The sequence below is a fragment of the Rana temporaria genome, chromosome 2 (genome assembly GCF_905171775.1).
Source record: "Rana temporaria chromosome 2, aRanTem1.1, whole genome shotgun sequence".
Classification (NCBI taxonomy): domain Eukaryota; kingdom Metazoa; phylum Chordata; class Amphibia; order Anura; family Ranidae; genus Rana; species Rana temporaria.
In genome coordinates, this window is record NC_053490.1 from 129,966,585 (window position 1) to 129,988,364 (window position 21,780).

The 21,780-nt window shown below is 48.8% G+C and overlaps 1 protein-coding gene across 3 annotated transcripts in view; it reads left to right on the forward strand.

Annotated features, from left to right (window-relative positions):
* BAZ2A (bromodomain adjacent to zinc finger domain 2A) overlaps positions 1 to 21,780 on the forward strand; it is a 168,272-nt gene that overhangs the window by 103,996 nt on the left and 42,496 nt on the right. For all 3 annotated transcript variants that reach the window (XM_040341034.1, XM_040341033.1, XM_040341032.1), the window contains exons 17-20: positions 9,266 to 9,422; positions 10,346 to 10,408; positions 10,497 to 10,641; positions 13,366 to 13,880. In XM_040341034.1, coding sequence (XP_040196968.1) covers positions 9,266 to 9,422; positions 10,346 to 10,408; positions 10,497 to 10,641; positions 13,366 to 13,880 — 880 coding nt within the window. The remainder of the gene's footprint in view (positions 1 to 9,265; positions 9,423 to 10,345; positions 10,409 to 10,496; positions 10,642 to 13,365; positions 13,881 to 21,780) is intronic.

Below are 21,780 nucleotides of genomic sequence, written 5' to 3' on the forward strand. Positions count from 1 at the left end.
TGCATGTTGATCTGGCGTTGGCACCATGGGTTTCCAGCTAGGAGCTTGCACTTATCCTAACTTTGTTGGGACAGCGAGGCTTTGCCTTGTTGGCTACTTGGTCGACTTTTTTCTGAGAGCAGCTTCTGTCTCAGACCTAGTGGATGTGTTATTCCCATTCAGACCCTCCGAAGATTCAGGTGGGTGTAAAACATTTGGGCCAGAAGGTGTAGCTCAGTGGCAGCAAGCCCGCCTTCCATGTAGCGACCCAGGATTCAAATCCTGGGCATGCTAGGTTACGACTCGGCGCTGGAGTATCTAGGGTTGATCCGGACTCCTTCCCCTGGAGAAATTGCAGACGCTTCAGTCTGCAGGAAAGGTATTGGCATCACGCAATCGGTCTTCTCTCAGGGCACCTGCTGGTCCGGGGCTTGTGGGTAGCCGCCTCTGAGGCGGTACTGTATGCCCAGTTCCACACTTGGGTTTTCCAGGGGAAATACTGTCCAGGTGGTAAAAATCTATTGTCTCTGAAATCATCGGATTCCAGTGTGCCACCTAGTTAACTAGTTACATTGTTACATAGTTAGTCAGGTTGAAAAAAGACACAAGTCCACCCAGTCCAACCACAAAAAAAAATAAACAAAATAAACATGGTACAATCCCATACACCCAACTCCATACCCACAGTTGATCCAGAGGAAGGCAAAAAACCCCAGCAGAGCATGATCCAATTTGCTACAGCAGGGGAAAAAAATTCCTTCCTGATCCCCCAAGAGGCAATCGGATTTACCCTGGATCAACTTTACCTACTAATCTTAGTACTCAGTTATATTCTGTACATTTAGGAAAGTATCCAGACCTTTCTTAAAGCAATCTACTGAGCTGGCCAGAACCACCTCTGGAGGGAGTCTGTTCCACATTTTCACAGCTCTTACTGTGAAGAAACCTTTCCATATTTGGAGATGAAATCTCTCTTCCTCTAGACGTAAAGAGTGCCCCCTTGTCCTCAGTGTTGACCGTAAAGTGAATAACTCAACACCAAGTTCACTATATGGACCCATTATATATTTGTACATGTGGATCATATTCCCCCTAATTCTCCTCTTCTCAAGAGTGAATAAATTGAGTTCTTCTAATCTTTCCTCATAGCTGAGCTCCTCCATGCCTCTTATCAGTTTGGTTGCCCTTCTCTGCACTTTCTCCAGTTCCCCGATATCCTTTTTGAGAACTGGTGCCCAAAATTGGACTGCATATTCCAGATGAGGTCTTGCTAATGATTTGTACAGGGGCAAAATTATATCTCTCTCTCTCTGGAGTCCATACCTCTCTTAATACAAGAAAGAACTTTGCTCGCTTTGGAAACCGTGCCAGTGTGTTTTTTTTTTTTTTTTTTTTTTTTTAGCCCTGTTGGGGTGCCTTGGTGAGATATCATGGGTCTTAACAGACCTCTGACATCTCCCCTTTGAGACAGAGAAAGGGACTAGGCACACATGTTCCCCAGTCCCTTTCTCAGCAGCATCGGCTGCGCTGAAAATGAATGGAGTAAAGACAGCCGCTTCTCTTCATTCATAAACTGAAACATTGTAATCACAGTTTACAATGTTTCAGTTATGTGAATAGACAGAGTCAGTGATCACTGACTCTGTCCATTCGGAGCAGTAAGGAGCCGGATTTACCGGCTCCTACCCCGCTTTCCATCCTGACAGTTCCAGGGGGTGGAGGAGGAGCACGGAGGGAGAGGGAAACACGGGGGGGACACTGAGGGATACACGGGGGGGGGACACGGAGGGATACACTGAGGGAGCACTGAGGGCAAATGCTTGGTATCGGTCCCGATACTAGTATCGGTATCGGGACAACCCTAGTTTTTATCTTTCCTGTATGTATTTCTTGCTTACAGCTAACCTCAAATGAAATCATGTTATGGTCACTGCTACCCAGGTGTTCCTTTTATCTGAACATTAGTAATAAACTCTGCATGGTTTGAGATTACCAGGTCCAACAGAGCATCATTCCTAGTTGGGGCCTCAATAAACTGGACCATAAAATTGTCAGTCTCAGTCTCTCTGAGTTGGTGACGGAGATCGCCTGACTCTTCGGTCCGGGAAGTTGTTTCTTCCTTCCAGTGGTCGGTGTTTACGACGGAGGCCAGCCTCACGGGTTGTGGGGGCACCTGGGGGGTCGGTAGCTACCCAGGGTCGGGCCTGGATAGTGCCTGGATTGGAGACCGCCTGGGAATACCAGGTGCTGTCTACTGTTCATTGTCCTATTTTAGGCGATCAGGCTATGCTTCCCTTCGTGGTCGAGGAGGTTGCAAGGTCGTCTGATCTGGTTTCAGCTGGACAATGCCATGGTCGTGGCTTCGGTCTACCATCAGGTATACCAGCAGGCGGGGACTACTGGAGTCGCCAGATCCTGGACCACACTGGTCTGGATCACACTGGTCTTGGTGCTTGGGGTGTTTCGGCTCCATTGCAGGAGGTGAGCCTCACAGGGCATGGATCTCCTGGCCGCTCGTCTCCACCGCAAGGGTGTCGAAGTTAGTGGCCAGGTCTAGTGATCTGGTACAGGCGCGTCAGTCACGCTGGTGGCCCTGTGGGGTCTGTATCGGCGACTTTCTGCCGTTTCTCCATTGTAGTTGCTTCCTCGGCTGCTCCACAGAGTGGAGGCTGAGGAGATTCTGATGATTCTAATCCCTCCAGATTGACCTTGGCGTCCTTGGTACGCCGATATCGGGCGCCTGCCAGGGCGGGAGGTCCCTCTGTCTCGAGGTCCAATACTTCCTCCTGTTGTACAGTCACTGACTTGCTCAACATGGTTATTGGAAGCCAGACTTTAAGTGACCGGGGTCTGTCCGACTCGGTCATCTCAACAATGCTGAGGGCACGGTAGTCGTCTTCCGGAGAATCTACCGTCGCACCTGGCAGGCCTACATGTCTTGGTGCGAAGGGATGGAGTGACGTCCACGGGCGTAATCGGTATCCAGGGTCCTGCTATTTTTACAGCTTGCAGTGGATCTAAAAATTGCTTAAAGCACCGTTTCAGCCTTGGCTGTGTTCTTTCAGTGGCCTTTTTGCGGCCCGTTCCCTGGTGGGTCTCTTTTTGTGTGCAGGGGGTTTGTCATATACTTTCCCCTCTTGGTTCATCTCTTCCCCCCCCCCCCCCCCCATGAGTTTTTTTACTCTGGTGCTCTCGGTTCTTCAGGAACCTTCCTTTTGGAAACAGAGAGATTTTCTCTTGACACTATCTCAGAAGGTGGCCCCTTTAGTGGCCTTTACCTCTGTTAGAGGGGTTTTGAGTTGGCGGTCTTGTCTTGCAAACCGCCATGCTTGATCCTCCATAAGGATTAGGTGGTTTCGGCCTTTCGCCGGAATAAGGACATTGTTCTTCCATCCTTCTGTCCTCAACCGGCGCATCCTACGGAGGGTGCCTTCTTTCATACTTTAGGCGTGGTATGTGCTTTGGCGGTGTACCAGCCTGCTACGGCCCTGTTTCATAGTTCTGACTCTCTTTTGTGTCAGTGTCTGGTCCACAAATGGGCCTGGCGGTCTCGTCGACCACCATTTCTTGGTGGATCAGGCAGGCTGTCATACAGGCCTATGCTCTTAAGGGGCGGGCCCCCCTTTGCGCTCACGGGACTTTCGACCCTGGGCAATTGGTGCTTCCTGTTTTTTTTTCTCGTCGGTCTCACAGGTGTGCGAGGCGGCGACTTGCTTACGCTTTTTCCAGAATTTACATGGTTGCTCTGAGTGCATCTTCTTTTGGCCGCTAGTTTTTGCAGGCGGCTGTTTAAAGTTGCACCTCCTCCGTTGAGCTCTGCTTGTTTTGGGGTGAAGTTAAAATTTGGTTTTACTGATATATTTCCCACCCCTCGTCTTTAACACTGCTTGGGGAGGTCCCACTTGTCAAGATTTAAGGAGCTGTCCCCGTCCATGGGCGATAGAAGAAAATCATTTTTTTTGTACTCGCCGTAAAAATAGGATTTTTTGTACTCGCCATAAAATCCTTTTCTCTTATCGTCCATGGATGGACACGGCTCCTTAAATCTTAACAAGTGGGTTATGTTCCCTGTTTACAGGAGAGGACTAGGCAGAAACATGTTAGATAATTAAATACATGTTACATTAACAGAGTTGAACAGCCCCGCTCAGGGGGCGGTCCCTCCAGACATAACCCTCTTCACTGCAGCATGCAGCCTCAGTTTGTAACAAGCAGTACAAACCTAAAAAGGAGGGCTGGGTGCTGTGTCCGTCCATGGACTCAGAGAAAAGGATTTCTCTTCCGTTCATGGACAGACACAGCAGCATTGACCTTAGGGTTATATATCCTTCCTTTCAGGAGAGACTTGGGCAGAAAAACCAGCACTTCAAGTGTTTAAAACACTTTTCAGTACAGCACCTCCCAGAAGGCGGGTCCCCCGGGCACTCCTCGGGGCCCATGTGCTCTGGAGGTTTTTTAGGCAATTTTTTTTTCCGCTTTTATTTTATTTTTCCTGCATTTTTTTGGATCCTGGGATCTACAATCAACTGCCGACTGGGTGACAGGCTGGATCCTCGATCCTTGTAGTCCCCCCATGTTCGGCCATCGAGCGTGTGCCGGCCTTTAGCTATGCGCTGGGCCGTCCACGACATTCCCCCGTGCTCCAGGGGTGGCCGGTGAGCGACATGCTCCAGGGCACACATATGACCGGTCTCTATGGCCGTGTCAGTGTGCCGGGCCAACAGCCAATGCTGTAAGCGAACGTTGGTTCTGTCTGGAATGCCTCCAGCCGGTGGTCGCAGGACGGGTAAGTTGTATCCCCTTGCCTTGGCATGGTGGTTCGGCTGGTGCATTCCTGGGGAGGTCGATTGAGGGTCCGCATTCTGTTTTTCTGCATGTCGGCGGCCATCTTGGAAAAGTTTTGGCCTCTAGTGACCAGAATAACTGCGCCAAAAGCTCTTGGCACTCTTCCTGAGGGACGGCACAGCACGGGCAGCATTCTCAGCTTCTCAGTAGCGCTACAGCCTGGTAAGGTGGTGAGTCCTCTGGGGAGTCCCCTGCTCTCTGTTGCGGCCGGGAGGGTGGTCTGTGGGTCCTGCGTTGCAGTACAAGGGCGGCATATACCGGTATCTCCTCCGTCAGTGGACCCCCCTGTGTCCAGACTGAACAAGGCTACCACGTTACCTGTGGAAGGGGCTCCCGCTTTTAAGGACCCCGCAGATATAAGAACTGAGGCTGTGGGCCTGCTCCATGTTCACAGTGGTGGAGTCGGCGGTGAGACCGGTTTTGGCCAGGGCTTTGGTGTCGCAGACACTTGCAGAACGGGCAAAGTCCTTGCTGCAGGAGCTGGAGGCGCAGAATGTCTGAGACCTGTGTGGACCTGGCCGACCAGTTGGTGCAGGGCCTAAAGTTTGGTACAGCAAAGCCCAACAAGCCTGCCTCTGCATGAAGGTCTGCCCCCGCCCGCATCTCAGGTGGGGGGCCGACTTCGCGGCTCGGTGGAGGTCTCTTCTTTCCGACCGTTGGGATCGCGTAGTAGTTTCCTCAGGGTACAAGAGAGAAACTCTTGTCCACCAAACAAAGTTGATCTCTTGTCCACCAAACAAAGTTGATCTCTTGTCCACCAAACAAAGTTGATCTCTTGTCCACCAAACAAAGTTGATCTCTTGTCCACCAAACAAAGTTGATCTCTTGTCCACCAAACAAAGTTGATCTCTTGTCCACCAAACAGATTTTTTCCCTCCAACCTCAGGCTTCCTTCGGTTCGCCGGAAGGATCTGTCAGGGGCTGTCCAGGACCTGCTGGTCAGGGGAGTGGTTGTACCGGTTCCCTCAACGGAACGGTTTCAGGGGTTTTACTCCAATCTGTTTGTAGTCCCCAAGAAGGAAGGGGTCCGTTCAATCCTGGACCTCAAGGCCCTCAATTGCTTTGTCAATGTACAAAAATTCAGGATGGAGTCGATTCGCTCAGTTAGTAGCAGCGCTCCATCAGGGGGATTTTCTAGCATCCTTTGATATCAAGGACGCGTACTTGCATATCCCCATATGTGCAAAACACCAGAGGTTTCTGCGTTTTGCGGTCAGAGAGGACCACTTTCAATTTCTGGCCCTCCTGTTCGGTCTGGCTTCGGCACCACGGGTTTTCACCAAGGTGCTCGCTCCGATTCTGGCCCTGCTGAGGCAGCGCGGGATCGCCATCGTGGGATACCTGGACGACCTTCTTCTGAGAGCTTCTTCAAGCTCAGAATTAGAAAAGGACATGTCTATCACCTGTCAGACCCTCCGAGAATTCGGTTGGCTATTGAATACCCAGAAGTCGGTACTGGTACTGTCTTAGCGGCTGGAATACCTGGGGTTAGTCCTGGATTCCTCAGAGGCGAGAGTTTTCCTCCCAACGGAAAAACTACAGACACTGCAGTCTGCGGTGCAGCGGTTGACGACCCAGAAATGGGTGTCTCTTCGCTTTTGCATGAGAGTGCTGGGTCTGATGTTGGCCTCTTTCGAGGCAGGCCGTATGCCCAATTTCACACTCGAGTGTTGCAAAAAGAGATTCTGTCACGTTTGGGACAAGCTTCCTTCGTCTCTGGATTACCAGATTCGGGTGAGTCGACTGGTCAAGTCATCCCTAGTGTGGTGGCTGACATCTCTGGTACTTCGGACCGGAAAGTCGTTTCTGCCATGCCATTGGACCAGGGGTCACGACGGATGCCAGCCTCTCCGGCTGGGTGGGTGTCTGGGGTGTCCAGTCAGCCCAGGGGTGCTGGACTCAGGAGTCCCGCCTACCAATCAATGTACTGGAGCTCCGAGCGATCAAGTTTTCTCTCCAAGTGGTCTCTGGGTCTACAGGACCGACCGATCAGGATCCAGTCCGACAACGCCACGGCCGTGGTGTACGTCTATAATCAGGGGGGCACACGGAGCTCGGCTGCAACGACGGAAGTCGCGCACATCCTCCGGTGGGCCGAAAGGTACGTTCCGGCTCTGTCGGCCGTGTACATTCCGGGGGTGCTGAACTGGCAAGCCGACTACCTAAGTCGCCAAACGCTAGACCAAGGAGAATGGTCGCTACACCCGGAGGTGTTTCAGAGCCTTTGCCAAAAATGGGGCACTCCAGACGTGGACCTTCTGGCATCCGGTCTCAATCGGAAGGTGTCACGGTTCGTGGCCAGGTCAAGGGATCCGTAGGCGGACGCGTTGGTGGCACCATGGGGTCACTATCGCCTAATCTACGCCTTCCCTTCTCTGAAGCTTCTCCCTCGCCTGTTGCGCAGAGTGGAAGCCGAGGAGATACCAACAATCCTGATCGCTCCGGATTGGCCGCGTCGTCCCTGGTACGCGGACCTGGTGCGTCTGGTGGCAGACGTCCCTTGGCGTCTACCCCTGAGAGAAGATCTTCTGTTGCAGGGTCTAATCTTTCACCCTGCTTTACAGTCGCTGGCTTTAACGGCATGGCTGTTGAGAGCCAGGTGTTGAAGGATCGAGGCCTGTCAGGCTCGGTGGTCTCTACCATGCTGCGAGCACGGAAGTCTACGTCACGAAAGATTTACCATCGTACGTGGAAGGCCTACATCTCTGTGTGAGGAGATGAAATGGCACCTCCGTACATACGTTATGTCCCAGATTCTGCTGTTCTTACAGCGTGGAGTGGATCAGGCTCTCGCCTTAAGTACGGTTAAAGAGTCAGATTTCGGGTCTAGCTGTCTACTTCCAGCGATCCTTGGCGACGCACTCCCTGGTGCGTACGTTTGTGCAGGGGGTTCGGCATGTGGCCCCTCCTGTGCGCCCTCCACTGCCTCCATGGGACTTGAATTTAGTCCTTTCGGTGCTTCAAGAGGCTCCGTTTGAAGACATTCGGAAGATTCCCTTGTTGTCCCAGAAGGTGTTTTTTCTGGTGGCAATTACCTCTGTCAGACGGGTATCTGAACTGGCTGCCTTGTCCTGCAAGGCTCCTTACTTGGTCATCCATAAGGATAAGGTGGTGCTGCGGCCGCAGCCGTCATTCCTTCCAAAGGTTGTTTCGGCTTTTCACATTAATGAGGACATTGTTTTGCCATCCTTATGTCCTCGGCCGAAAAACCCGAAGGAGGCCACTTTGCATTCCTTGGACGTGGTTCGGGCCCTACGGGTGTACTTGTCTGCTACAGCTCCGTTTCGGAAGTCGGACTCACTGTTCGTGTCGGTAACTGGTCCTAAGAATGGTCTGGCGGTCTCGTCGGCCACCATTTCTAGGTGGATCAGACAGGTCGTGCTCCAGGCTTATGCCCCAAAGGGGCAGGCGCCTCCCTTTCAGGTTACAGCGCATTTGACCAGGGTGATTGGTGCCTCTTGGGCTTTCCGCCATCGAGCGTCTGTGTTACAGGTGTGTAAGGCAGAGACCTGGTCGTCAATCCACACCTTCTAAAAATTTTACAAGGTGGATGTGAGTGCATCTTCGGATGCCTCCCTTGGCCGCAAGGTTTTACAGGCGGCAGTTTAAGGTTGGAGTTCCTCCGTTGAGGAACTTTGGTTTGTTTGGGGTGAAGCTTGGTTTGCTGTGTTTGTTTTTTTTTGTTTTTTTTTCCACCCCTCGAAATTTTTTGACACTGCTTGGGGACGTCCCTAAGGTCAATGCTGCTGTGAGAAAATAGGATTTTTGTACTCACCGTAAAATCCATTTCTCTGAGTTCATGAACGGACACAGCACCCATCCCTCCTTTGTTTGTACTGCTTGTTTACGAACTGGGGCTGCATGTGCAGAGAGTGGGATGTACCCGGGGGATCCGCCCCCTGGGAGGTGCTGTACTGAAAGAAGTGTTTTAACACTTGAAGTGCTGTTTTTTTTCTGCCTAAGTCTCTCCTGAAAGGAAGGATATATAACCCTAAGGTCAATGCTGTTGTGTCCGTCAATGAGAGAAATGGATTTTACGGTGAGTACAAAAATCTATTTTTTCAGGCACTTTAGCTTTATAATAGCGCCTGTATACCGCCTGAAAAAAAAGCCTCATCTGCAATCCCGGTGTGAAAGCCCCAGTTCTGCGCTGGCAGGATGTAAAAAAAAAAAAGTCCTGCAAGCGGCTTCTTTTGAGGTGCTTTAGGAGTGGGCATATACACCGCTCCTAAAGCGCCCCTGCCTATTGAAATCAATGGGCAGCGGTGCTGTGTGGGTTAAAAGTGCCCTGCTAGCATCCGAAAACCGCCGCAAAACTATTGGTAAAGCGCCACTAAAACTAGCGGTGCTTTACCACCTACGCCCCCGCGCTGGCAATGTGAAAGCTCTTATTGAAAAGTCCTTAAATTGTATTCTTGTTTTTTATTTCTCTGGCCTTTAGATTGAAGTTTGCATTAGGAAAAAAGACTGGCACGCAGGAAAAACAAGTTGTCAGCACAGAGGAGAGTCGGCGGAGGCGTAGTACTTGCACTGCTGAAGAGAATGAAAACTTAACAGAAAACACGTCTGGGTTGTTGAATACTTCTGCAGATGAAGGGGTAAGGCAGAAAATCTAGGACCTAGTCCTTGGCAACAAGGTCTAATAAATCCATCCAGTAATTGCATTAAAAGAAATGGGCAAATATTTCCCCATTTGTCTCCTTATATATTTTATTCACTGGGTTTTGTATGCTGTATGAGAACTGCTTGCTTGTAATAAACTTTCTATAAAAAAAAGGATGGTGGCTGTCATTACCGATCTCCTCCTGAAATTGCAGATCTAGAATGTGTCCCTTTTTGAGTACTTGTTCCAAGTTGGTGAATGAAACAAGATCAGAATGACAGCCAGGCAACTAGCATTTTGTAGGAGAGCTGTGCAATTGTAGCCGTTTTTTCACTTCAGGTGTTACTTAACCCAGTAATATCAAAATGGTTCATCTTCTCCCCCCCCCCAGTGCCCACAGCTTATAAATCTTTTTGCATTAAAATACTGCCCTTATATACCTTTTTGGATCATCTGTATGCCACAGTTACATCATAAACTGCAGTTTCTTCAGTGCTGAGAGTTTAGGAAGGAGATTTCCACTACAATATCATGTTACCTGGCTATCTCTGAGAACAAACTGTTCTCTCCAGCATAAGACACAACTGAGCATGTGCCCGTCGACTATCTTGCTTGTGTTAGCGCGCTTTCCCCAGATAGACGGTGCAGGAGGGGAAGGATCTGTGCATACAGGATAAAACTGCCCTTTTGCAGAATGCAGAGGATAACCCCTTAAGTTCCACAGTGAGTATAACCAGCATGCTATGCTGCATATACTGTTGTGGGTTTAGTAACACTTTCAGGTTTCGTTTTGCACTTGTGAAAGTGCCACGCCCAGTTACATGATAGATTGAAGCATTGTTGAATAAATAATGAGATCTATTATAAGCACAATTTGCTCAGTCTGTTTATATTCACTATTGTTGCTTTGTGTTGCAGGAGGAAGTTTCTTCAAATGCAAGTAGTTTGGATCTTGAAAGGCAAATGGAGAAACTTACTAAGGTAATGTTGATCCATATTAGAACATGAAGATACAATTTTCTGCTAGTTTATTTAATCTTTTTTTTAACTTTGAATTGTTTTTTTACAGCGCCAAATGTTTCTGCGAAAGAAAATTATTGGTTGCTCTCAGAGGCTTCGATGTACAACCCTGGGGCAGGATCGGTACCGCAGGGTCTATTGGATGCTGCCACACATGGGTGGCATCTTTGTGGAAGGTTACTCAGAAAGCCCTGGTACGTTCTGACCTATTATTATGCCTTGTCATTGTTTTGAAATTGTACAAAGCACTAACTTGACTTTAAAGCGGTTCTCCACCCTAAAGTGGAGTCCCGCTGATCGGAACCCTCCCCCCCTCCGGTGTCACATTTGACACCTTTCAGGGGGGAGGGGGGTGCAGAGATACCTGTCTAAAGACGGGTATTTGCACCCACTTCCGGCCCGGCATTCACGGGCAAAAGACGGGCATTCCGTCACATCCCGTGGTCCCCCCCCGTTGTGTGCTGGGAACACTCGGCTCCCAGCACACAGCGGGAGCCAATCGGCAGGCGCGACTCGCGCATGCGCCGTAGGGAACCGGGCAGTGAAGCCGCAGCGCTTCACTTCCTGGTTCCCTCAGCGTGGATGGCGGGGGGAGCAGCAGAGAGACGAGCGATCGCTCGTCCTCTGCTGCGATCGGCGCTGGACTCCAGGACAGGTAAGTGTCCTAATATTAAAAGTCAGCAGCTGCAGTATTTGTAGCTGCTGGCTTTTAATATCATTTTCCCGTTGCACATCCGCTTTAAGGCACGGTTCACACACAGTATCTTACAAAAGTTTTATTATCTTTTCATGTGACAACACTGAAGAAATTACACTTTGCTACAATGTAAATTACTGTCCCCCCTCAAAATAACTCGATATACAGCCATTAATGTCTAAACCACGGGCAACAAAAGTGAGTACAGCCCAAGTGAAAATTTACAAATTGCGCCCAAAGTATCAATATTTTGTGTGGCCACCATTATTTTCCAGCACTGCCTTAACCCTCTTGGGCATGGAGTTCGCCAGATCAGAGTCCTCTCCCACTCCTCCATGACGACATCATGGAGCTGGTGGATGTTGGAGACCTTGCGCTCCTCCACTTTCTGTTTGAGACCCCATTCGCACCTGAGATCTTGTAACCCTAATGAGTCACATGACACCGGGGAGGAAAAATGGCTAATTGGGCACAATTTGGACATTTTCACTTGGGGGTGTACTCACTTTTGTCGCCAGCGGTTTAGACAATAATGGCTGTGTGTTTAAGTTATTTTGAGGGGACAGCAAATTTACACTGCTATACAAGCTGTACACTTACTACTTTACATTGTAGCAAAGTGTGTCATTTCTTCAGTGTTGTCACATGAAAAGATACAGTATCTCAAAAATATTTTATTATATGTCCAGGCATGACTTTAGTGACATTTATTTATATATATATATATATATATATATATATATATATATATATATATATATATATATATATATATATATATATATATATATATATATATATATATATATATATATATATATATATATATTTTTAGGAGTTGATGCATTTTTTTTTTTTTGTTCACTGGTTCAAGTGCAAATTTTTTGAGTATATATCTGAAATCGCACTTGAACTGGACCTAAAATCGTGCTGGACTCTCTTTAATAAATTGACTACAGCCATCCTGAACATGTGTGAACCGGCTCCATAGAACGCATCCAATTCACATATATGTGAACTAAAGCCTTAAGGATTCAAAGTGAACCTGCAGTTCTGAAAACAAAGCTGCTGCCATAAGTGACCCTGTTGGCACCATCCAGCTTAAGCACCGTCCAGCTTAATAAAAGTCGACTGAAAAATGTTAGTGCTGCTGAAAAATTGTCAGCCAAACGCTGACTGCATCCTATCGAACATTTTTATTTTTATATTGCAGCTTATAAATTGGCTGCATTGGTTTTCTTTTAAGCTTTCAATTTTTTTTCTCAACAGAACAAGCAGTCCTGCAAATGTAGCACAATAAAATGTTGAGACAAGCCATTTACTTATGACAGGTTTTATTTATTCATGCAAAAGCTTTATTCCAAAACAAAAAAAACAATTGCTGTAACTGCAATGAAGTTTGGCTTAAATTTGCTAGTACATCTAACGCTCCCCTCTCCCCAGACTGACAAAGGTGCCCCCGGTGCTGCTTCATCCAGAGTGTAGGCACGCTAACACAGGAGGTGTGTTTATTGGCCAGATCACCAGTTAGAAACAAGGGGGAAATAGGAAAGTGCTAGTTCACACCAGATGCAGTTCCGTTCAGTTTTCTGCACAAAATGCATGCACAGTGTTTTCCATGTTTTCATTGGCTCTAGTTTACACCATACAGTCAGTTTCCGATCAGTTTCTGCATGGAAAACACTACATGCATTTTTTTAGTGCAGGAAAAAAGTTCATGGAACTGCATCTGGTGTGAACTAGCCCTAAAAGTAAAAACAAATGCAGCCACCACATCTGATTGAGCTGCAATACATTTTTGGGGGTTTAATGACGCTTTAATTACATTTATATTTTATCCTGTCCCTTTTTTTTTTTTTTTTTATCTTTTATTAAAATTTTGGCTTTTTATGAAATGTTTACATTTAAGCTTTACCAAATCACATAATTTTAGGTTTAAAAGTGTTAAAATTGCTGTCCAAAATACTAAGCCATTGACTCTGATTTAAAGCATCTGTGCAAGATAAAGGAAAACCTTCAAATATGGCTTATCGGGGGGTACTTGAGGATAGGTTTGGGAACCACTGATGTAGATCACATGGTCTCCAGCCATTAGAGACTTAGAAAGAAAGGTGTCTTTTTTCTACTTCAGTTCATATGCATTTGTGAGTAAATTTTCTTGACATGGTCAAGTGAATTGTCCATCCATTGACTGACTGATGGAACTGTGTTTACATTTCAGGTCAAACACTGGATCCTCCACAGACTGAGTTACCAGAAGTGGCTTTTTTGAAGAGTGAGGTAGTCGAAGAAACGGAAGATAAATGTTACTTTACTTTTAGTCGCTCCCGTGGTCGTCCTAGGAAACAAAGAGCGGATTCAGAACATTGTAAATTCTGTCAATGCACTGGATCTCAGGAAGTCCCCATAAATGGCCTTTTACATTCAAGCACCCTTATTTCTGAGCAGCCACAAGACATGGGCCAGGTAACTGTACTTTCATGGCTGAGCCAGTGTCAAAATGCAATCATGAACAGTACTGTACTGACACCTGAGAACAGTCCTCCTCGAAGTAACCCACCATCTGCTTTTGATATTGGACCGTGTCCTGGAGCCACAGACACAGATGAGAAAGAGAACAAGTTGTATAATTTGCTTCCTAGGACTCATTGCACTGATTCTTCTCAGAAAAACAATTCTCAAGCAAACCACCTACTTCCCCCACCCTCCCATGCTGCAGCTACACCGCCAGGGCAGGTGAGTTTGTGTGTAGTATTCTCTCTTCTACAGTAACGTAGTGTTCCTTATGTATACTTATGCAGGCTTGCCGACCACCTTACGCTGATATACGTTGGCAGAATGGCACAGCTGAGCAAAACAGCGCATGGGTGCATTGTTCCGATATGTCTTCTCCCGCCAGTCAGTCCTATCCCCATACAGTTAGAACATATCCCGGGAACATGAATTTAACCCCTTGATCGCCCCTAGTGTTAACCCCTTCCCTACCAGTGACATTTACACAGTACATTTTCTCTTCCGTTCATGGACGGACACAGCAGCCTTTGACCTTAGGGTATTATATCCTTCCTTCCAGGAGAGATTAGGCAGAAAACAGCACTTTAAGTGTTAAAACACTTTCCTCAGTACAGCTCCTCCCAGGGGGCGTGGTCCCCTGGGTATAACCCACACTCTGCCTCAGCAGCTCCAGTTTTTTCTGTCTAACGTCAGGAGAGACATGGTCTTCTGGAGTCCCTGTACTCTGGAATTTTTTTGCGTTTTTTTTTCCCCCCGCTTTTATTTGTTTTGTTCCTGCATTTTTGAATCCTGAGATTTTACTATCAACTGCCGACTGGGTGACAGGCTGGGTCTTGACTCTTGTAGTCCCCCCATGTTCGGCCATCAAGCATGTGCCGGCCCTCAGCTCAGCTCTGGGTCGTCCACGACATGCCCCATTGCTCCAGGGGTGGCCAGGGAACTACGTGTTCCAGGGCACACATATGACCGGTCTCTATGGCCTTGTCACAGTGTGTCTGGTCGACAGCCATGCCGTTTAGTGGACGTTGGTTCTGTCCGGAATGCCTCCAGCCGGTGGTCGCAGGACGGGTACGTAGGCCCCTTGCCCTGGCAAGGTGGTGTGGCTGGTGCTTCCCTGGGGAGGTCGAATGAGGGTCCGCCCTGCTTTCCTCTCTCCCTTCCTCTCCCTCCTTCCCCATACTGGGTGGCGGCTGTAAGGGGGGGCCCTCCTGGGGTTCTATCGCTACCGGGGACCGTGTGCTGTGGGGTGCTGTATTTTTATTTTTTTTTGTGTTTGGGGAGTTGCTGTGTGTGCTGGCCGTGTGTTTTTGCGGTGTCACTGTGTTTTTAAACTGCGTATGGCCACGATTTTGCCGCGGACGTGGTTTGCGTAGTTCGGCGGCCATTTTCTTGTAGCCCGCATGGTGTTTTTTACCACGGTGGCCATCTTGGAAAAGTCTTGGCCTCTAGTGCCTGGAATAGCGCAGCAAAAGCCAGCGAATCGCTTCCTGAGGGACAGCGCAGCCAGCACTTCAGCTTACACTGCAACCGGGTGGGGTGGTGAGTTCCCTGGGGGTCCCCTGCCTTCTGTTTTGCAGCCGGGAGGTGACCAGTGTTTTTTCTTTCTGCCTTGTAGTGCTAGGGAGGCATAGCATTGGGGGCAACATGGAGCCTGAACCAGGAGCTTCTACCCCAGCAATGCCTGAGTTAACCCTTAATGCCCCTGCCACCTCTGTAGAGGCTATGACGGCAGTCCTTGGGGCGTTTCTCGCCAGGATTGAAGCGACAAGTGTCCAGAAGGGGGGTAAAAAGAGCCCCCTCCCTGAGCCTGCTTCTGGGGATGTCTCGGACACAGAATCAGGCCCTGCTATTGCGTCTGGCTCTGGTTCTGTCATGTCAGATGATGCAGACTTTACCCACGCGGACAGTGAGGATGACTCTGCTTCAGGGTCAGTGCATGATAAGGAATTTGTTGGAGCTCTTATCTCTGTGGTGCGGGATACTCAAACTTGAGGATTTGGCGGAGGCATCGGATGTGCCGGTCCCTTTTGGGTTCCGCAAGCCACCCCGCACCGCAAGAATGTTTCCTTGTGTTCCATATTTGGACAAATTGTTATACAAGGAATGGGATACACTGCAGAAAGTTTTTGCTGTTCCAAAATACTTTGCGACCCGTTATCCCTTTTGAGGAGGACTTTTAAAAAAAGTGGGTCTCTCCTTCGTCAGTGGACCCTTCCGTGTCCAGATTGAGCAAAGCCACCACGTTGCCTGTGGAAGGGGCTCTCGCCTTTAAGGACCCCGCAGATAGGAGAGTGGAGGCTGTGGCCCACTCCATGTTCACAGTTGTGGGTTTGGCAGTAAGACCGGTTTTGGCCGGGACTCTGGTGTCGCAGACACTTACCGAACGGGCAAAGTTCTTGCTACTGGAGCTGGAGGCGCAGAGTGCTTCCGAGACCTGTGTGCACCTGACTGAACAGTTGGTTCAGGGTCTAAAGTTTGTCTGTGAGTCGGCCCTGGATACCCTCCCTTTGCTCTCCAGGGCCTCCGCGGTGGTACTACGTCGCCTTGTGTGGCTGAAGTGTTGGTCTGCGGACCAGTCCTCTAAGAAGGCCTTGGTGGATTTACCCTTTAAGGGTGAACGGCTTTTTGGGGCGTCCCTGGATGACATCATAAAGGATGACACAGGTGGTAAGAGCACACTGCTCCCACAGTCTGGGAAGGGCAAAGAGCCTCGCCGTAAGCAAGGCCCTCCTTTTCTACCCCCAATCGTTTTTTTCGCCCGCCTAGTGCGGCAGGAAAAAGTTTTCAAGGTGCCAAGACCCCTGCTGCAGGGCAGAAGCGCACCTGGTACCGCAAGCCTAACAAGCCTGCGGACAAACCTGCTTCCGCATGAAGCTCTGCCCCCGCCCGTGTCTCGGGTGGGAGGCCGGCTTCGCGAATTCGCGGCTCGGTGGAGGTCTCTTCTTTCCGACCGCTTGGGTTTGCAAAGTAGTTTCCTCGGGGTACAAGATAATTTCTCTCTTGTCCACCAAACAGATTTTTTCCTTCCAACCTCCAGCTTCCTCCGGATTGCCGGAAGGATCTGTCAGGGGCTGTCCAGGATCTTCTGGTCAGGGGAGTGATTATGCCGGTTCCCTCGATGGAACGGTTTCAGGGGTTTTACTCCAATCTGTCTGTAGTTCCCAACAAGGAAGGGGTTCGTCCAATCCTGGACCTCAAGGCCCTCAATTGTTCTGTCAAAGTGCAAAAATTCAGGATGGAGTCGATTCGCTCGGGAGTGGCAGCGCTCCATCAGGGGGACTTTATGGCGTCCTTGGATATCATGGACGCATACCTACATGTTCCCATATGCACAAAGCACCAGAGGTTTCTGCGATTTGCGGTCGGGGAGGACCATTTTCAATTTGTGGCCCTCCCGTTCGGCCTGGCCTCGGCACCACGGGTTTTCACCAAGGTGCTCGCCCCGCTGAGGCAGCGCGGGATCGCTATCGTAGGATATCTGGACGACCTTCTCCTGCGAGCTTCCTCAAGCTCAGAATTAGAAGAGGACGTGTCTATCACGTGTCAGACTCTCCGAGAGTTCGGCTGGCTTCTGAATATCCAGAAGTCCGTGTTGGTTCCGTCTCAGAGACTGGAATACCTGGGGTTAGTCCTGGATTCCGCGGAGGCGAGCGTTTTTCTCCCAACAGAGAAACTTCAGACACTGCAAGCTGTGGTGCAGCAGTTGTTGACCCAGAAGTGGTCATCTCTGTGATTCTGCATGAGGGTTCTGGGTCTGATCGTGGCCTTTTTCGAGGCAATTCCGAATGCCCAATTCCACACCCGGGTGCTGCAAAAGGAAATTCTGTCACGTTGGGACAAGCTCCCTTCATCTCCGGATTACCAGATTCAGATGAGTCAACGGGTCAAGTCCTCCCTGGTGTGGTGGCTGACATCTCCGGTGCTTCGGACCGGGAAGTCGTTTCTGCCGTGCCATGGACAGTGGTCACGACGGATGCCAGCCTCTCTGGTTGGGGGGGGGGGGGGGCGCGTTTGGGGCACTCAGTCCCGCCTTCCAATCAATGTACTGGAGCTCCGAACAGGCAAGTTGTGCCTTGCCAGGTGGTCCCTGGAGCTGCAGGACCGACCAGGCAGGATCCAGTCCGACAACGCCATGGCCGTCAATCATCAGGGAGGCACACGGAGCTCAGCTGCAGCGATGGAGGTCGCGCACATCCTTCGGTGGGCCAAAAGGTCCGTTCCACCTCTGTCAGCCGTGTACATTCCGGGAGTACAGGATTGGCAAGCCGACTACCTAAGTCGCCAAACACTAGACCAAGGAGAGTGGTCACTCCACCTGGAGGTGTTTCAGAGTCTGTGCCAAAAGTGGGGCACTCCAGACGTGGACCATCTAGCGTCCCGTCTCAATCGGAAGGTGCCACGGTTCGTGGCCAGGTCGAAGGACCCGTGGGCGGACACGTCAGACGCGTTGGTGGCACCTTGGGGTCACTATCGCCTAATATACGCCTTCCCTCCTCTGAAGCTTCTTCCTCGCCTGCTGCGCAGAGTGAAAGCCGAAGGGATTCCAACAATCCTGATCGCCCCAGATTGGCCGCGCCACTCCTGGTACGGGGACCTGGTGCGTCTGGTGGCAGACGTCCCCTGGCCTCTACCCCTGAGAGAAGATCTTCTGTCGCAGGGTCCGATCTTCCACCCTGCTTTACAGTCGCTGGCTTTAACGGCGTGGCTGTTGAGAGCCAGGTACTGAAGGACCGTGGCTTGTCAGGCTCGGTGGTCTCTACCATGCTGCGTTCAAGGAAGTCTACTTCACGAAAGATTTACCATCGTACGTGGAAGGCCTACATCTCTGTGTGAAGAGATGAATTGGCACCCCCGTACATACGTGGTGTCCCGGATCCTGCTGTTCTTACAGTGTGGAGTGGATCAGGCTCTCGCCTTGAGTATGGTTAAGAGTCCGATTTCGGCTCTAGCTGTTTACTTTCAGCGACCCTTGGCGCACTCCTTGGTGCGTACGTTTGTGCAGGGGGTCCGGCATGTGGCCCCTCCTGTGCGTCCTCCTCTGCCCCCATGGGACCTGAATTTAGTCCTCTCGGTGCTTCAGGAAGCTCCCTTTGAGGACATTCGGAAGATCCCTTTGTTGACTTTGTCACAGAAGGTGTTTTTTCTGGTAGCAATTACCTCTGTCAGAAGGGTGTCTGAACTGGCGGCCTTGTCCGGCAAGACTCCCTACTTGGTCATTCATGAGGATAAGGTGGTGCTGCGGCCGCAGTTGTCTTTTCTCCCAAAGGTCATTTCGGCTTTTCACATGAGGACATTGTGTTACCATCCTTGTGTCCTCGGCCAAAAAAACCCAAGGAGGCCACTTTGCATTCCCTGGATGTGGTTCGGGCCCTACGGGTGTACTTATCTGCTACGGCTCCGTTCCGGAAGTCGGACTCGCTGTTCGTGTCGGTGAATGGTCCTAAAAAAGGTCTGGCGGTCTCGTCGGCCACCATTTCTAGGTGGATCAGACAGGTTGTGCTTCAGGCCTATGCCCTGAAGGGGCGGGCGCCTCCCTTTCAGGTTACGGCGCATTCGACCAGGGCGATCGGTGCCTCTTGGGCTTTCCGTCACCAAGCCTCTGTGTTACTGGTGTGTAAGGCAGAGTGACCTGGTCGTCAATCCACACCTTCTCAAAATTTTACAAGGTGGATGTGAGTGCATCTTCGGATGCCTCCTTCGGCCGCAAGGTGTTATAGGCGGCAGTTTAAGGTTGGAGTTCCTCCGTTGAGTAACTCCGGTTTTTGTTTGGGGTGTAGCTTGGTTTGCTATGTTGTTGTTCCCACCCCTCGAAATTTTTGACACTGCTTGGGGACGTCCCTAAGGTCAAGGGCTGCTGTGTCCGTCCATGAATGGAAGAGAAAATAGGATTTTTATACTCACCGTAAAATCCATTTCTCTGAGTTCATGGACGGACACAGCACCCACCCCTCCTTTTGTTTGTACTGCTTGTTACGAACTGGAGCTGCTGAGGCAGAGTGTGGGTTATACCCAGGGGACCACGCCCCCTGGGAGGAGCTGTACTGAGGAAAGTGTTTTAACACTTAAAGTGCTGTTTTCTGCCTAATCTCTCCTGGAAGGAAGGATATAATACCCTAAGGTCAAAGGCTGCTGTGTCCGTCCATGAACTCAGAGAAATGGATTTTACGGTGAGTACAAAAATCCTATTTTTTTTTATAGCTCTGATTGCTGTATAGATTTCAATGGTCCCAAAAATGTGTCACAAGTATCCGTTCTGTTTGCCGCAATGTCGCAGTACCGCTAAAAATCAAAGCAGAACGCTTTTTTGTAGACGCTATAACTTTTGCGCAAACCAAATGCTTATTGCGATTCTTTCTTTTTGGTAATAAAGTCAATAAAAAAAATGTAGAAGAATATATATTGGCCTAAACTGATGACATGATTTTTTTTTTTTTTTTTTTTTTTAAACATTTTTGGGGATATTTATTATAGCAAAAAGTAAAAAATATGTTTGTTCAAAATTGTCACTTTTGTTGTTTTATAGTGCAACAAATAAAACCTGCAGAGGTGATCAAATACCACCAAAAGAAAGCTCTATTTGTGAGGAAAAAAATCACATTTTGTTTGGTTAAAGCATTAAATGACCGCCCAATTGTCAGTTAAAGCCACGCAGTGCCAAATTGTAAAAAGTGCTCTAGTCGGCAAAGGGGTAAAATCTTCCGGGACTGAAGTGGTTAATGTGATATTAAACCCAAAAAACTGAATATATTGCAGCTTACCAATCCTTATGCCCCGTACACACCATCACTTTATGTGATGAAAAAAAAACGACATTTTCTGTGAAGTAAAAAATTACGTTTTTGAAACTTCAATTTTCAAAGACGAAGTTGCCTACACACCATCGTTTTTCTCACAATGTTCTAGCAAAGCGAGGTTACGTTCCACCACGTTTTTCCATTGAAGCTCGCTTCATAAGTAGCTTCTGGGCATGCGCGGGTGAAAAAACGTCGTTTTAAACTACGTTTTTGCTACACACGGTCAATTTCTGTGAAGTAAAAGTTGACGTTTTGAAAAACGACACATAAAATTGAAGCATGCTTTAATTTTTTTTTTGTCGTTTTTTTAGAAGACTTAAAACGACGTTTTCCCCCACACACGGTCAATTAAAGTGACGTTTTTAAAAACGTAATTTTTTTTCATCACATAAAGTGATGGTGTGTACGCGCCATTAGATGTAGTGGCTGTATTGATTTTTTTCTTTTTCCTTTTTTTTTTTTTTGTCATTGTCAGACGGTGGGGAAGGTAGTGTTAGATGAGCAGATTTAGATGAACTTGAATAACAAATTTAAAGCTGAACTCCAGCTACCATTTTTATAAGCAGTTATGGGAAACATATTTTTTTCCTTTTGTGATAAAAGCTGATTATTGTAAGCATCCCTGTCTGTGTTAAATGTCCCTTTTCTATGCTGTAAAAACCCTGGTTGATCATGCATGTTTCTGTGTGCTCCCTTATGCCGCGTACACATGGTTGGAATTTCCGACAACAAATGTTCGATTGGAGCTTTTTGTCGGAAATTCTGACCGTGTGCAGGCTCCATCGGACATTTGCTGTCGGAATTTCCGACAGAAAATTTTGAGAACAAGCTCTTAAATTTTTGTTGACAAAAAAATCTCTTCTCCTAAATTCCAATCGTGTGTGGACAATTCCGACGCACAAAATTCCACGCATGCTTTGAATCGAGTACGAGACGGAAGCGCTCGGTCTGGTAAAGCTAGCATTCGTAATGGAGATGGCACATTTGTTGCGCTGTTACGGACTGAAAAACACGAGGGTGAAAAGTGTGAATCGTCTCTCACCAAACTTCTACTAACACCACTGGTATTGAACTTCCCTTTTAATAGTGCCATTTTATATCTTGTACGTGGCCGCATTCTTGGCGTCGCACAACTGTTGTGCAACCGTGCAAGACAAGTTTGAGCCAATATCCGTCTGGAAAAAAATCCACGGTTTTGTCAGAATTTCCGATCGTCTGTACGTGGCATTGGTGTGCTAACCACTGTAATCATGGCTGCTGATCCCTGATACTGTGGTCAGTTTACATACCTCTGTCAGCGTGTGGTCTCTCCCCCACCCCTTTCCCTC